This window comes from Loxodonta africana, chromosome 3 (genome assembly GCF_030014295.1).
Source record: "Loxodonta africana isolate mLoxAfr1 chromosome 3, mLoxAfr1.hap2, whole genome shotgun sequence".
Taxonomy (NCBI): domain Eukaryota; kingdom Metazoa; phylum Chordata; class Mammalia; order Proboscidea; family Elephantidae; genus Loxodonta; species Loxodonta africana.
Window position 1 is genome coordinate 119,850,236 of NC_087344.1, and position 13,723 is coordinate 119,863,958.

Sequence of the window (13,723 nt, forward strand, 5' to 3'; positions counted from 1 at the left end):
AAAACAAGAATGACACGTTAAATACAACAACAGGTAAATAATCCAACAATGAATAAAGCAAATACTGAGGAAATGTGGAAATTTCACTGATGGTGCTTTAAGAGGAAATAATTAATATATTGGCCTAGCAACAATGGTGAAGACTTTAAACAGAGTAAACAATCCCAAGTGGCTTTACGAAGGTGGGTCTGTTTACATTTTGTTTCCTCAAGGAGAACTTCCGTGACCACCCTATTCAACCATCTGTCCTCACTCAAGTTATTCAGTAGCTTAACAGTCTTTCCCACCTTAAAATTACATATTCATTAATTTATTGGTTTTATCTGTCTCTCTTGTTAGCTATAGTTCCAGGAGGGCCTTTTCTCCTATTTTGTTCATTGTTTATTCCCAGCACCTACCTGTCACAGGGCCTGGCACATACAAGACACTCACATGTTATACCGAGCAAACAGTGAAAAAACAAATGCCAACTGACTCCATTCATTCATAAATTCAACAAATAATTGTTTTGTGCACAGTGCCTTTGGTCATGTTGCTCCCTTGAGACAGAATACTCCACATCCCTTTCTGCCTATTCAAAACTCACCCAACTCAAATGCTCAATCCTCCAGATCAACCCAGATGATGTATTTTCTTCTTTGAATTTTCATAGTACTTGATCCATAACTCCCTCTACTGTTACTCTTATCTAGTATTATAACTATCTTTATCACTTATCTTCCTGCAAACTTCCTAGGGGCAAAGTCTGTCTGAATCCATTTAGTATTTCTTTCTCCATTCCTACCCCACAACACTCAGCTAGGTGTCTTCATGTTTCTTTGCTCAGTAAGAAAAGGTATACCAGTCTTCCCCCACATTTCAGCAGCTACATTATGGCCCTGAGATTGGAGGTTTATGACTATGATCTCTTTATGATCTCTACTTAGTGAATTAGTGGCTATGATTGCAAGGACAGTTATGATGATTAGAGAATCAAATTTTAGAAAAGAATAGAGTGAAGGGAAATTGTCATCTGATGTGTTTTAATCACCATGTAAACTAGGTCCAAAAAAAAGTTCATAAATCTCTTAGAGGTATCCACATCTTACAGTCTGGTTTTCTCTTATAGAGCCAGGGCACCGAGTACTCTTCCTCTTAGGTGTTGTTTGCTTTAAACATACATTTACGATTTTGAAAATTAAATAATCAAAAAACAAATTGGGGAATGGTGTGGTATGGTTCAAAGAGCATGAGATTTATAGTCAAAGGATTTGAATTCAAGCCTTGGCTTCAATACAGGCTTCATAGACCTATCTTACCTGCACAAGTCATTTCTTAAAATAGGCATAGTAACACACGCCTTATAGGAATGAATGAGTGTAAGATTACTAGAATGATGTGCTTTTTGAAAATTCAGTCTAAAGCTACTCATTCCTACCCAGAAAAGTGATGGTGTGAAACTAGACAACTTTCATTTTGTGTACTATATGTAGTATAAAATAAAGAAAAAGGCATTCCATTATACAGGGATAGGCAGGGCAATATAAAAAGGTAACACAATGATCTAAAACATAAATACATGAGAATTAATCAAGTTAGTCAAGTAATGCAAATTGAGAGCCTCCATAATTTTCAAGTATGTTTTAAATTTAAGCAATTTAATTTATGGAGAAGTATTCTGTAAACTTGTAAATATATGGTTGAACGCTCTGTGAAATTACAAAGCACTACATATATAAATATAAAATATCCTTACATTTCATAAAAAATTAATAGGGCAATATAATAAGGTGCTAATACAAAATGTTTCATATACATATGCATTTATCAGGTTTGAGGGAATAATATTTGAAAAAAAATCTGATTTGTGTTAACCGAATTATTTTAATTTGTACAGCTTTCATCAATTCCAAATTCACTTGTACAACTAAAAGAAGAGAACTCCATCTGAATATTTTAATTTGGATTATAATCCTAGAGTATTAGGAACTTTTAATAAAATGTTTAATATGAACTTAAATGACAATATTGTTTACAGTGGTTGCCTCTCACCATCACTCCCCTGCCAACTCTCATGTTCTACCACTCCTTCCAGAAAACCCCCAAACAGAAAAAAAAACATTAAAACTAATTTTCCTCATGTTACTTCCCACTAAAATGTGTACAATGGCTTCTGATTACATGTGATGATGATGATGATATAAAAGTCCTTGGTCTCTAATATCTTGCACAACAACTTCAGTGGTTCTCAAACCACTTCAGATGGCAGAGCTTCTGGAAGGCACAGTGCTCTTTGTGCAAAACTGAAAAATCTTAATTTCAGCAGGCAATCTATAATAATTAAGCACAGTCATATTAAAGGAGCCATGGTGGCACAGTGGTTAAAGCAACAGACTGCTAACTGTAAAGGCCTGTGGTTTGAAATCACCAGCGGCTCTATGGGAGAAAGATGTGGCAGTCTCCTTCCATAGAGATTTACAGCCTTGGAAACCCTAAGGGGTTGTTAGGAGTCAGAGTGGACTCGATGGCAGTGGGCTATATTAAAGAAAGAGCTACAGCTGCTAACCAAAAGGTCGGCAGTTGGAATCCACTAGACGCTCCTTGCAAACTCTATGGGGCAGTTCTACTCTGTCCTATAGCGTCCCTATGAGTTGGAATCGACTCGAGGGCAGTGCATTTGGCGTTTTTTTTTTTTTTAATGTGAACATCACAAGGATGGGTCGATGAAAAAAAAAAGCAAGTGAACTAAAAATGACTGACTACTATTCAGTTTTTGTCCTGTTTATTTTCTACTATTCAAAAAGTTGGTAATTCATGCCAAAAGATTAAAAAAGCTTAAGACCATTAAATTATTTTTCTATGAACTAAAAAAAGATAACCATTATTCCTAATTAATGGAAGAACACCTTTATACAATGGCCTGGAGATGTTCCCTGGGAACCCAGTTTAAAAGCACTGACCTAATTAGAGACAAGATTCTGATCTTCCCCCAAAACTAGGAGTCTCTAATTTACATGGTATTTGAAAAGTCATACACAAACATACACACACTTAGACTGTTGTTGTTAGTTGCCATCAAGTTGATTCTGCTCGTAGTGACTCCATGTGTGCAGAGTAGAACTGCAGTCCACAGGGTTTCAAGGCTGTGACCTGTCAGAAGCAGATCGCCTGGCCTGTTTCCTAAGGGCCTCTGAGTGGATTCAAACCGCCAAACTTTTGTCTTACTAATGTAGAGAAGTAAATAAATATTTTCAAAATCTGGCATTAATATAGGCTACAACACATTATAAAAATCAAATTAATAAATTTCAGTGCTAAAGGGGTTCGGCAGGTGTTTAAACCAAATCTTTTTGTTTTTTAAAAACGTAATTTAAGTTCTATGGTTCAACAGAGATTATTAAAATCATGATCAGGTAGTTAATATTGAATTTTATTTTTACAGCTGTAGAAACTCTACTTTCTAAATAGATGGATTCTTCAAGGTTGTAATTTTGCCATTAGATCTTAAATTTAGCAATCGGAAAGTTGCCAGATATAAGACAACTAAGAGAGAAAACAGCTTCCTCGGAAGTAACTATCATTTCACCAAAGGCTGAAGAATTGGTACTGGAAGCTATTTTTATTCCAAAGGCTGGTTTGGAGAATTCTGGAGGCATTGCTTCCTGGCCCTTCAGTGTCCCACATCTAGACTGCTGACGCCCAGGAGAGGACTAGAAAGAAAATAAAAGTGCTAGAGCTGTGGTACCCCAACAGCAAACTTCAAAAGTAGTAATGAGGAGCTAAGAAGCGTGTTATAATTCCAAAATCATAACGGCATGGTACAATTATTCATATTAAAAACTGCACAGGCTAACAAAAGCACTAAATCTTAGCCCTTTAAAACTGCTTTTTTGCAGTTGCTTTGATTTTTTATCTTACGTTGATTACATATTTTTGATTAACAAAAAATGGAAAATTATTAACGAATGCACTTGGGACTCAGTCTTACGTGGCATCTGACTAGAATCGCCCAGCGGAGCCTCTTTCATCTTCTCACGAGAATGCTCACAAAAACATGGAAAAAATGACCAGACACACTTATCAAAATTAAGTTAAGCACTTATGAAAAGCCTCAGATATTTTCACTACCTGGAAGTCCTGGAAACCAAGTCTAGAAACGTATTAATGGGGGGCCAGATTTCTGATTGGTACACACCCATGCACCATGTGCTTTGCTCTATGAAACACAGTAATTCTGTGAGCTAAGAAAGGGACTTTAACCCTCTACATTTTTCTGTCTGCTGTTTAAGAGCTACAGTGTTTATTTGTAGGATGGCTTTATGAGGCAGCCAAAGTAGTGTAGCTCATCCTCACCTCCCCAACACCACACCTCTTTATAAAAAAAGGATACATGTCTTTAAATACAATTCCCAGTAAGCAACATGTTGGGAGGTAGAGGGGCAATGACAGTGGTTCACTGCATCCTAGAAGGTTCAATATCCACATGAAAAGCTCTGAGGAAAAGAGAAAATACAAGGGAAATCCTATTTGTAAGTCTGTATTAAGACATACAATTTTTCCATATACTTTGCCTTTTTAAAGTACTGGAAAAGCAAGAATACATGGTAGCAGATGATCCTAGCTTAGTTCGGCAGAACCACATTTGATGACTGCCTTACGACACTGGCAACTGAAATAATCTATTCTTCAGACACAGATTTGATATGACATTCAAACCCAAGTGGATAGCGAGAAGCACTGCCTTCTGTCTGAGTTAAAAGGAAACCACCAAGATGAGGTCTATGAGTAAAAACATTTCCACATATGATAAAGAAATATCATCCCAAAATGCAAAGAACATCTCTCTGAATAAAATTTAATAAGGAATCATAAAACTTAGAGAAGTTTTACTTGGCATGAACTCCAATAAAGATGCCCAAGAAACCAAAAATTTTTCAAAAATAGCATAAAAAGAAAACAATACAAGATACAAAGACAACAGGATGAGATAAAAAGAGGCTGAGTGACATAAGTTTGTAGTAGCAAAAGTGAAGTTCACACTGACGAGGATGATAGTGTCCTAAGCGCATCTCTGAGTCATTCATTCAACCTTTACAGATTGATGGGAAAATGGCCCAATTCTCCATTTTTCCATGTCCATATTTTTTGCAAGGTGGCTTTGTAGCAGCCCTCATCTCAAGAGCTGAACTCTATATCCCCAACCCTTGAATCAGCTGGCCTTGTGATTTCTTTTGCCAACAAAATGCAGCACAGGTAACAGTGTCCCAGTTCCAAGCCTAGCCTCAAGAGGCTTTGCCCTCTTCTACTCTTTCTCAGACCTCTGCCACCACCATGAGAAACAGCTTAGACTAGTCTTCTAGAGGAAGAGACACCATGTAGAGAACAGCTGAGGTGCCCTAGCCAACAACCAGTCAAATCCCAGAACAGAGTAGCTCAAGTTGACCACAGACCCATGAGGTAGCCCAGGTAAGAACAGAAGAACTGCCCAGCTAAGCTCTGCCTAAACTGTCAACCTACAGAGTTATCACCTAAATAAGTGGCTGATATTTTAAGCCAAGTTTTGGAGTGCTTTGCTATACATCAAAAGCTATGGAATACTTCCAGCAAAGTAACAGTTAATGTGGAAGGGAAAACCCTGATCCTTCTCTGTAATAATAGAAAAAGTTTCTATCTACATACAGGTAGCTTCAGGTTTCTACAACAATGGCAAAAATAAGAACAGCATAGAGGGCAACTAATCAACCCCTTCTCCACCATTACTCATGAAGTTTGCTGAGGTGGGGGAGGCCCATCTAGATAATCCCCTGACTCTCCTAGAATGAGAAATCCAACCCCCTTACCAAGCCTGAGGTAAAGTCCACAAAATAAGGATTTCTACAACCACCTGTCTCACTTGAATGGTATTCACCTCTGGACTCTGATGTACCCATCTTGGGAAAATATCTGCTATACTGTCTTCAGAGGTAAATCTCATGAACATTCTTTGCCAAACCCCTCAATTTAAAGGAGCTGCAGTACTTCTCACCTCTACCTCTCCCCTACAGTATTTCTGGAAAGAGACTCTCTGGAGGAAGTAGGATTATGGGTGGTTTTTAATCTCTTCTCTATACTTATCTATACTTCGAAAAATATGTTTTCTACAATGGGTATATATTTTAATTATAATGTTTGGGGAGAGGGAGAGTGTACAGGGAAATAGTGTATTAAAAGACTCCACCCAGAAGAATCTTCATATGTTCACCTTTTCCAATTAGGGGATGCACTACAATTATACGGGGCCCCGGTGGCACAGTGGTTAAGAGCTATGGTATGCTATGGATGCTAACCAAAAAGGTCGGTAGTTCAAATCCACCAGCCACTCCTTGGGAACCCTATGGAACAGTTCTACTCTGTCCTATAGGGTTACTATGAGTCGGAATTGACTCCATGTCAATGTTTTTTTTTCTGTTTTACAATTGTATTGTTTAGTACTTGATATTCCACTTTAAGAAAATGTAATATGAATAGCATGACAGCAACATAATATAATAAAGTGCTTTTCTGGTATGTATTTAATGATCTTGCTGCTGTATAACAACATTGTTATTTTTAAAACAACTATAGGTAACATTTCAGACATTCTACAACGATTTTACTCACAATCAAATGACAGATTGGTATAATTATTACATTTTGCAGTACAGCTGTATTTGAAGTAAGTTCATATTAAAGTATACCTTATAATTTCATTTGTGTTCATATTAGACCTCATAAAATGCCTGATGTTATATAGTTAAGGTACTCTATGGACTGCTATTAAATACAATCCTTTTTTTTTTTTTTTTAACTTTCACAATAACAGCTATAATATCAAGGTGAAAAGCACACATCAAACATCACAATGTGTCATGAGCAAACACTTAAAAGCTTAAGGGCTACCTATCATTGAAATGCCTAATATTTCAAATTAAAAAAGATAGGTAGCTAAGCAACACTGCACTTCCAACTGTGAACAGTACTCAGTCTCCCCCTTCATGTTGCTAGGAGAACATTACCATACAAATTCAAAATAGTTAAGAGTGCATAGATCTAACTATTAAAATTGTGTAAAAAGAGGAAACTGGGAATTTTCAAAATTGTCCATCTTTATTGGGAAGTAAAGGGAAAATTTCCAAGGTTTCAATAAAGGTAAAGAAAAAAAATTACAAAATATATCTACTAAGGTTACAGCTATAATTAGCTTAGACAATAGCTTTTCATTTTCAACTATTTAACAAGTAGTAGTTTATTAGTATTTCCAGTCCAACTACATACTCTATGTAAGACATAATCTGTACTCTTCAAATTATATTAACATTATAAATCAAACTGTGGTAGGAAGAATTCTAAAACAGAACCCAAGAATCTCTCTTTTTTGGCTTACATGTCTCGTGTAACCTTGGGTGTAGACTGGCATGTGAACGTGATGGGATATCATCCCATGATTAGGTTATATTATATGGCAAAGGTGAGGGATTCTGCAGATGTAAGTAAGGTCCCTAATCAGTTGACTTTCAGTTAATCAAAAGAATTACTCTGGGTGAGTCTGACCTAATCAAGTGATCCCTTTAAAGAGGGTTTAGAGACAGTAGGCATCAGAGAGATCAGAAGCAGTAGAGATGCTTTCCTTTTGGCCTTAAATAATCAAACTGCCATGTTGTAGAGATGACCACATGACAGGGAATCGTGGGCAGCCTCCAGGATTGAGGGCCTCAGTCACATAACCACAGGAACTGAATTCTGCCAACAATCAATAAGCTTAGAAGAGGACCCCGAGCCTCAGATGAGAATGCAGCTTTGGTCGACATCTCAAACGAAGCCTTGTGAGATCCTCAGCAGAGGAACTACCTAAGTCATGCCCAGACTCCCAATCCATGGAAACTGTAATTCACAAATAAGACTGTCAAACTTGGACGAATAAGCAATACATTAACAGAAAATTAAACCATTCATTAAATCTGACACCTGTTTCTTGGGTGGAAGAACCAATTAAGATATTAACTTTATGTTGAAAAAAGAAAAGAGAATTAAATAGTCTACTGTAATTCTTCCTACATTTCCATGGCTATTTATCCCCTAAGACCCAACTCAAATATCAGCTCCTTGGTGAAGCCTGTACACATACCCAAGTAAGAATTCATTTCTTCTTTGGGGACTAATGATACTTGGTTTATATATTATACTATAGTTAATTTATAGGTAAGATTCTATACTTTAATCTCTTTGTGATATCTTATCAAATCTCTGAAACTTATCAAGGTCTCATAAGCCTTGAATACAATAAATAAATCAAGCTGTGCTAATTATATATTATTTTCTTCTTGAAAATAGCAAATAAGAAATACCAAATGTTAAATACCAATTTATTAGCTTATGCTCTTGGTTTTATGACTTGAGAAAAAATTAATAATGCTATTAATCAAATAACACCATCTATTTTAAGAATTCATAGTGTGATATCATAGGTTAAAAAATTATTCAAAATGTGTAAAACAATTTGAAGTTTGAAATAATGAATCTAGCTTTTAGTTCTTAACTAAGAGAAATTATTCCCTCATTATTATTTCAAATAAATAATAAAGGTTCATTTGTCAATAGTATTTATCAATGTCTGTTAAGAGATAATCAGAGTTCTGTTTTCACCTACGATTAAATGCTACAGAAACTATCTGCCAGTTCTGAACAACTGGAAAACCAGGCAAAAGATACGGAACAAGAGTTTTCAGACTTTGTATAATTTACGGCACAGTATTCTGATTCCTGAAAAAAACAGAAACAAATGAGATTCCTTTAACTGTTCAAAGCTTATTGCCTGGAAACAGTCTCCAAGTCACAGCACAAGGAGGGAGACCCAAACAGAGCTTGGCAGTCTTGCCAGGTTGAGAAGACACAGATTAGAATTCAGGGAGAGTTGCTGTTGTTGTTAGGTGCTGTCATGTTGTTTTCAACTCATAACGACCTCAGTGACAGAGTAGAACTGCCCCATAGGGTTTTCTTGGCTATAATCTTTACAGAAGCAGACCACTAAGCCTTTCTCCCACAGAGCTGCTTGATGAGTTTGAACTGCCAACCTTTCAGTTAGCAGCCTACCCCTTCACTGTTTGCTCAACCAGGGCTCCTTTAGGGAGGTTTAGGCAGCAGAATTTACAGGGAAGAATACTAGAGTGAAGGGAACTACACAGACATAGAGCTCTAGAGAATGCAAGAGGGCCCCTCTGAATTTTGGGTAGAATTTTATGTGTGCATGCATGTCAAGAAACTAACTGCAGCTGGTAAAACAAAACAAACAAACAAGCCCCAAACACTGAAAGCAACAAGTAAAACAATTGCCAGTGCTCATTCAGCACTGGGAATAGCTCATGTTCACATTTACTGAAGTGGAAAGACCTTGTAATATGTAGGGCATCAGTCAGAGCTTAGTAGTAGTGGGGTTAAATCAGAGACAGTTGGACTATCTCAGAAAAAAGACTGCTTGAGTCTGCTAACAAAACTTAACAACAATCCTGTTTTTTAAAAGTTTTATTAGAACCCTCCCCCCCCCATTAATTTACAACATTGTCTGTTGCTATTTTCATACTATACCAAGTGTTGAGTAGTTGCAACAAATACCACATGGCCCTCGGGCCTAAAATATTTACTATCGTGCCCTTTAAGAAAAAGTTTGTAGATCTCTGTTACAGAAGAATAAAGAATGACTGAAGATGTGTTGTCAGAAACAGTGGAGGCCAGGAGACAATGGAAAAACATTTTAAAGTGCTAAAAGAAAACAGTTTTAAAATTCTAGGGTAAACGTACCAAGTGAAAGTAACTTTCAAAGATGAATGTGAAATAAAACACTTTCAGAAAAAACAAACCTTTGAGGATTCAACATCAGCAGACTACAAGAAATGTTACAGGAAGTTCTTCAAGCAGAAGGAGAATTATACCAGATGGAAATGTAGACTTATATAAAAAAGGAGGACAGCAAGAAATAGAAATTAGATGGATAGATATAAAAATATTTTCCTCGTTTAAAAATTTCTTTAAAATATAATTGTTTAAAACAAAAATGATAATAATGTACTGGGTCCATAACAAATGTGGAATCAAGATATATGACAACAACAGCACATATGATGAGAGGGAGGAATTAGGAATATATTATTGCAAGGTTCTCGTGTTTACTTGAAATGATATTATGCATATCGTGATGAATTAAAGATGTATACTGTAAACGCTAACACAATAATAACAAAGTGGATACACTAATAAACCAATGTTGTTGTGGGCTGTCAAGTCAATTCTGGCTCATAACGACCCTACATGACAGAGTAGAACTGCTCCATAAGGCTTCCCAGGCTGTAATCTACAGCAGCAGATCACTAGGTCTTTCCTCCCGTGGAGTAGCTGGTGGGTTTGAACCACTGATCTCTCAGTTAGCAGCCAAGCGCTTAACCATTGTACCACCAGGGCTCCTTGATAAAAACTAATAGTGGAAATAAACAGACTTATACAAAATATTCAATCAAGGGAAAAAAAGCAGGAAAGGAGGAAAACAGAAGAACAAATGAGGCAAACAGAAAACAAATAGCAATATTTTATAGATTTAAATCCAAACATATAAATAAATACATTAAGTGAAAAGGATCTAAAAAGTTCAATTAAAAGGCAGAGAGTACCAGGTTGAATAAAAACATAAGAGCCAATCGTTTGCTGTCTGTAACAAACTTACTTTAAATGTAAGCCACCAAATAGTTAAAAGTAAACAAACAAACAACAACAAAAAAACATGCCAAGGAAAAAAAATATTTGGGCAAGTTATCTTAATATCCGTCAGGTCAGACAAAGTAGACTTCAAAACAAGGGATATTACTAGGGATAAAAAGGAACTTCTCATGATGATAGAAGGGATCAGTGCATCATGAAGACATAATTTGAAGTATGTGCGTACTTAATAACAGAGCTACAAAAACAGAGCAAAAACTGATAGGTAAAATTATAATTGCAAGTTTTCAACATATTCTCAGAATTGACAGAACAAGTAAACAAAAAATCAGTAAAGATACAGGATAAAACTTTATCAGGTTGTTGATACCAATTTCATTCTACTCCCCAACAACAGAATGTAAAATTTCTACAGGTACACATGTAACGATCACCAAAACTCAAAACCAAACCCACTGCCATCGAGTCGATTCTGATTCATGGAGACCCCATGTGTTACAGAACAAAACTGTTCCACAGGGTTTTCTTGACTGTAATCTTAATGGAAACAGATAGCCAGGCCTTTCTTCCATGTATTGCTGGGTGGGTTCAAACTACCAACCTTCAGGTTAGCAATGGAGCATAAACCATTTGCACCACCTAGATAAACAAAATTAAGGTCTCTCACGCAAGCCCCAATAAATTTAAAAGATCTGAAATCACACAACATCTCTCTAACCATAGTGGAAATAAACTAGAAATCAGTAACAGAAAAAATACTTGGAAAATCCCACAAATACTTGGAAATTAAGCAACACACTTCTAAATAACCCACGGGTTAAAGAAGAAATCACAAGAGAAATTGGAAAATATTTTGAGATGAATGAAAATGAAAGCGTTTTATATTCAACTTTGGTGAATAGCATCTGGGGTCTTAAAAGCTTGCAAGTGGCCATCTAAGATACAACTACTGGTCCTATCCCGTTTGGAGCATAGGAGAATGAAGAAAACCAAAGACAGAAGGAAAATACTAGTCCAAAGCATTAACAGACAACATGAACCACAGCCTCCACCAACCTGAGTCCAGAAGAGCTAGATGGTGCCCAGTTACCACCTCCAACCGCTCTGACAGGGATCATGACGGAGGGTTCCAGACAGGGGGGAGAAAAATGTAGAACAAAATTCAAATTCACAAAAAGAGACCAGACTTACTGGTCTGACAGAGACTGAAGGAACCTTTGAGACTACGGCCCCCAGAAACCCTGCTAACTCAGAACTGAAGGCATTCCCAAAGTTTACCTTTTGGCCAAAGATTAGACAGGCCTATACAACAAACAATAACACACATGAGGAATGTGTTTTTTAGTTCAATCAAGTCTACCAGACCAAGTGGGCAACACCTGCCCAAAAGCATAGATGAGAAAGCAGGAATGGACAGGAAAACTGGACGAGTGGACATGGGGAACCCAGGGTGGAAAGGGGGAGAATGCTGACATATTGTGGGGATTGCAACCAATGTCACAAAACAATTTGTGTATAAATTTTTGAATGAGAAACTAATTTCCACTGTAAACTTCCACCTAAAGCACATTAAAAAAAAAAAAAGGAATAACTGTATGGGAATAAATTTGACAACTTATGCCTTGAAAGATTCAAACTACCATCTTATCTAAATTTGAAAACAGAAGAGACTCAGTATAGAAAAAGGAAAGGATTTTGCAGTCAGATCTAAGAGGGATCTATACTAATAAGAACACCTAGGGAAGAACTCAAGAGAGTCAAGAAGAAATTAACCAAAAAGTACTTCTGTCTAACACTTTTTAAATGTTTATCATACGCCATGCATTATCCTAAGAGTTTTAAATTTGTTAATGCACTGCCTTTGAGGTAGATAATATTATTACCTTATTTTACAAATGGGGAATATTAACAGTTGAGACAAAAACTACAACCACTACTCAATCATGATTACCATTTATGGAGTGCTGACTGAAAGCTCAACAGTAATGCCTTCATATGTACTATTTGATTTGATCCTTACAATAGTACTGCGACAGAATTATTATTACCTTATTTTAAATATGAGAACATTGATTGAGTAACCTGACTAGTCATATGGTAGGAGCTTTAGTAAGTGGTTTTGTGGGGTTTGAAAAGTGGTTTTGATTCCAAAGTCTGTGCTCTTAACCACTGTCATGGATTAATTATGTTCCTTGAAAATGTGTGTACCCTTGGCTAGTCCATGATTCTCAGTATTGCTATTGTCCACCAAGTCATCAGGCTTGATTTTCCTATGTGTTACAAATTCTACCTCTGATATTAATGAGGTGGGATTAGAGGCAGTTATGTTAATGATGCAGACTCCGTCTATAAGATTAGGTTTTGTCTAAAGCCAATCTCTTTTGAGATATAAAAGAGAGAAGCTAGCAGAGAGACAGGGGGACCTCATACCACCAAGAAACAAGAGCCAGGAGAATAGTTTGTACTTTGGACCCAGGATCCCTGCGCTGACAAGCTCCTCGACCAGAGAGGATTGATGACAAGGATCTTCCCCCAGAACTGACAACAAGAGAAAGCCTTCCCCTGGAGCTGGCACCCTAAATTTGGTCTTCAAGCCTCCTAGACTGGGAGAGAATAAATCTCTCTTTGTTAAATCTATCCACTTGTGGTATTTCTGTTACAGCAGCGCTGGATAACTAAGACAACCACTACATAACACTAGTAAACTGCAGAATTCCTCTGTGGGAATGTGTCCAGACTTCTCTTCTTCCGGGCAACTCCCTTCACCTCATAGATATTATGGAATAACTAAATAAGCACAAGACCAATAAACTATAGGGCACATACTGGATATAGTTGGTGTTATGATTCTTGGGTGCAGCTGGGGAAGAAAGATGTGGTATATCAACAAGGGAATGGCTAAGGGGTTATGACACCTAGTGTTCAGAGATTCTGGCTGTCCCATGGAGTACCGTGCGCCTGGGCTGTGATTCAGGACCATGTAGCGATTACAGCTTAGACGAATGCATCTTTAAATGTTTTA

At 36.9% G+C, this 13,723-nt stretch overlaps 1 protein-coding gene across 2 annotated transcripts in view; it reads right to left on the reverse strand.

Moving 5' to 3' along the window:
• PIGK (phosphatidylinositol glycan anchor biosynthesis class K) overlaps positions 1 to 13,723 on the reverse strand; it is a 149,724-nt gene that overhangs the window by 1,481 nt on the left and 134,520 nt on the right. Inside the window, exon 11 of one of the 2 annotated variants that reach the window (XM_023549468.2) lies at positions 5 to 4,472. The exons of the other annotated variant lie outside the window; for it this stretch is intronic. Within the exon in view, the coding sequence (XP_023405236.1) occupies positions 4,452 to 4,472 (21 nt within the window). The 3' untranslated portion in view covers positions 5 to 4,451. Of the gene's footprint in view, positions 1 to 4; positions 4,473 to 13,723 lie in introns of those variants that run through there. 2 annotated transcript variants of the gene reach the window in all.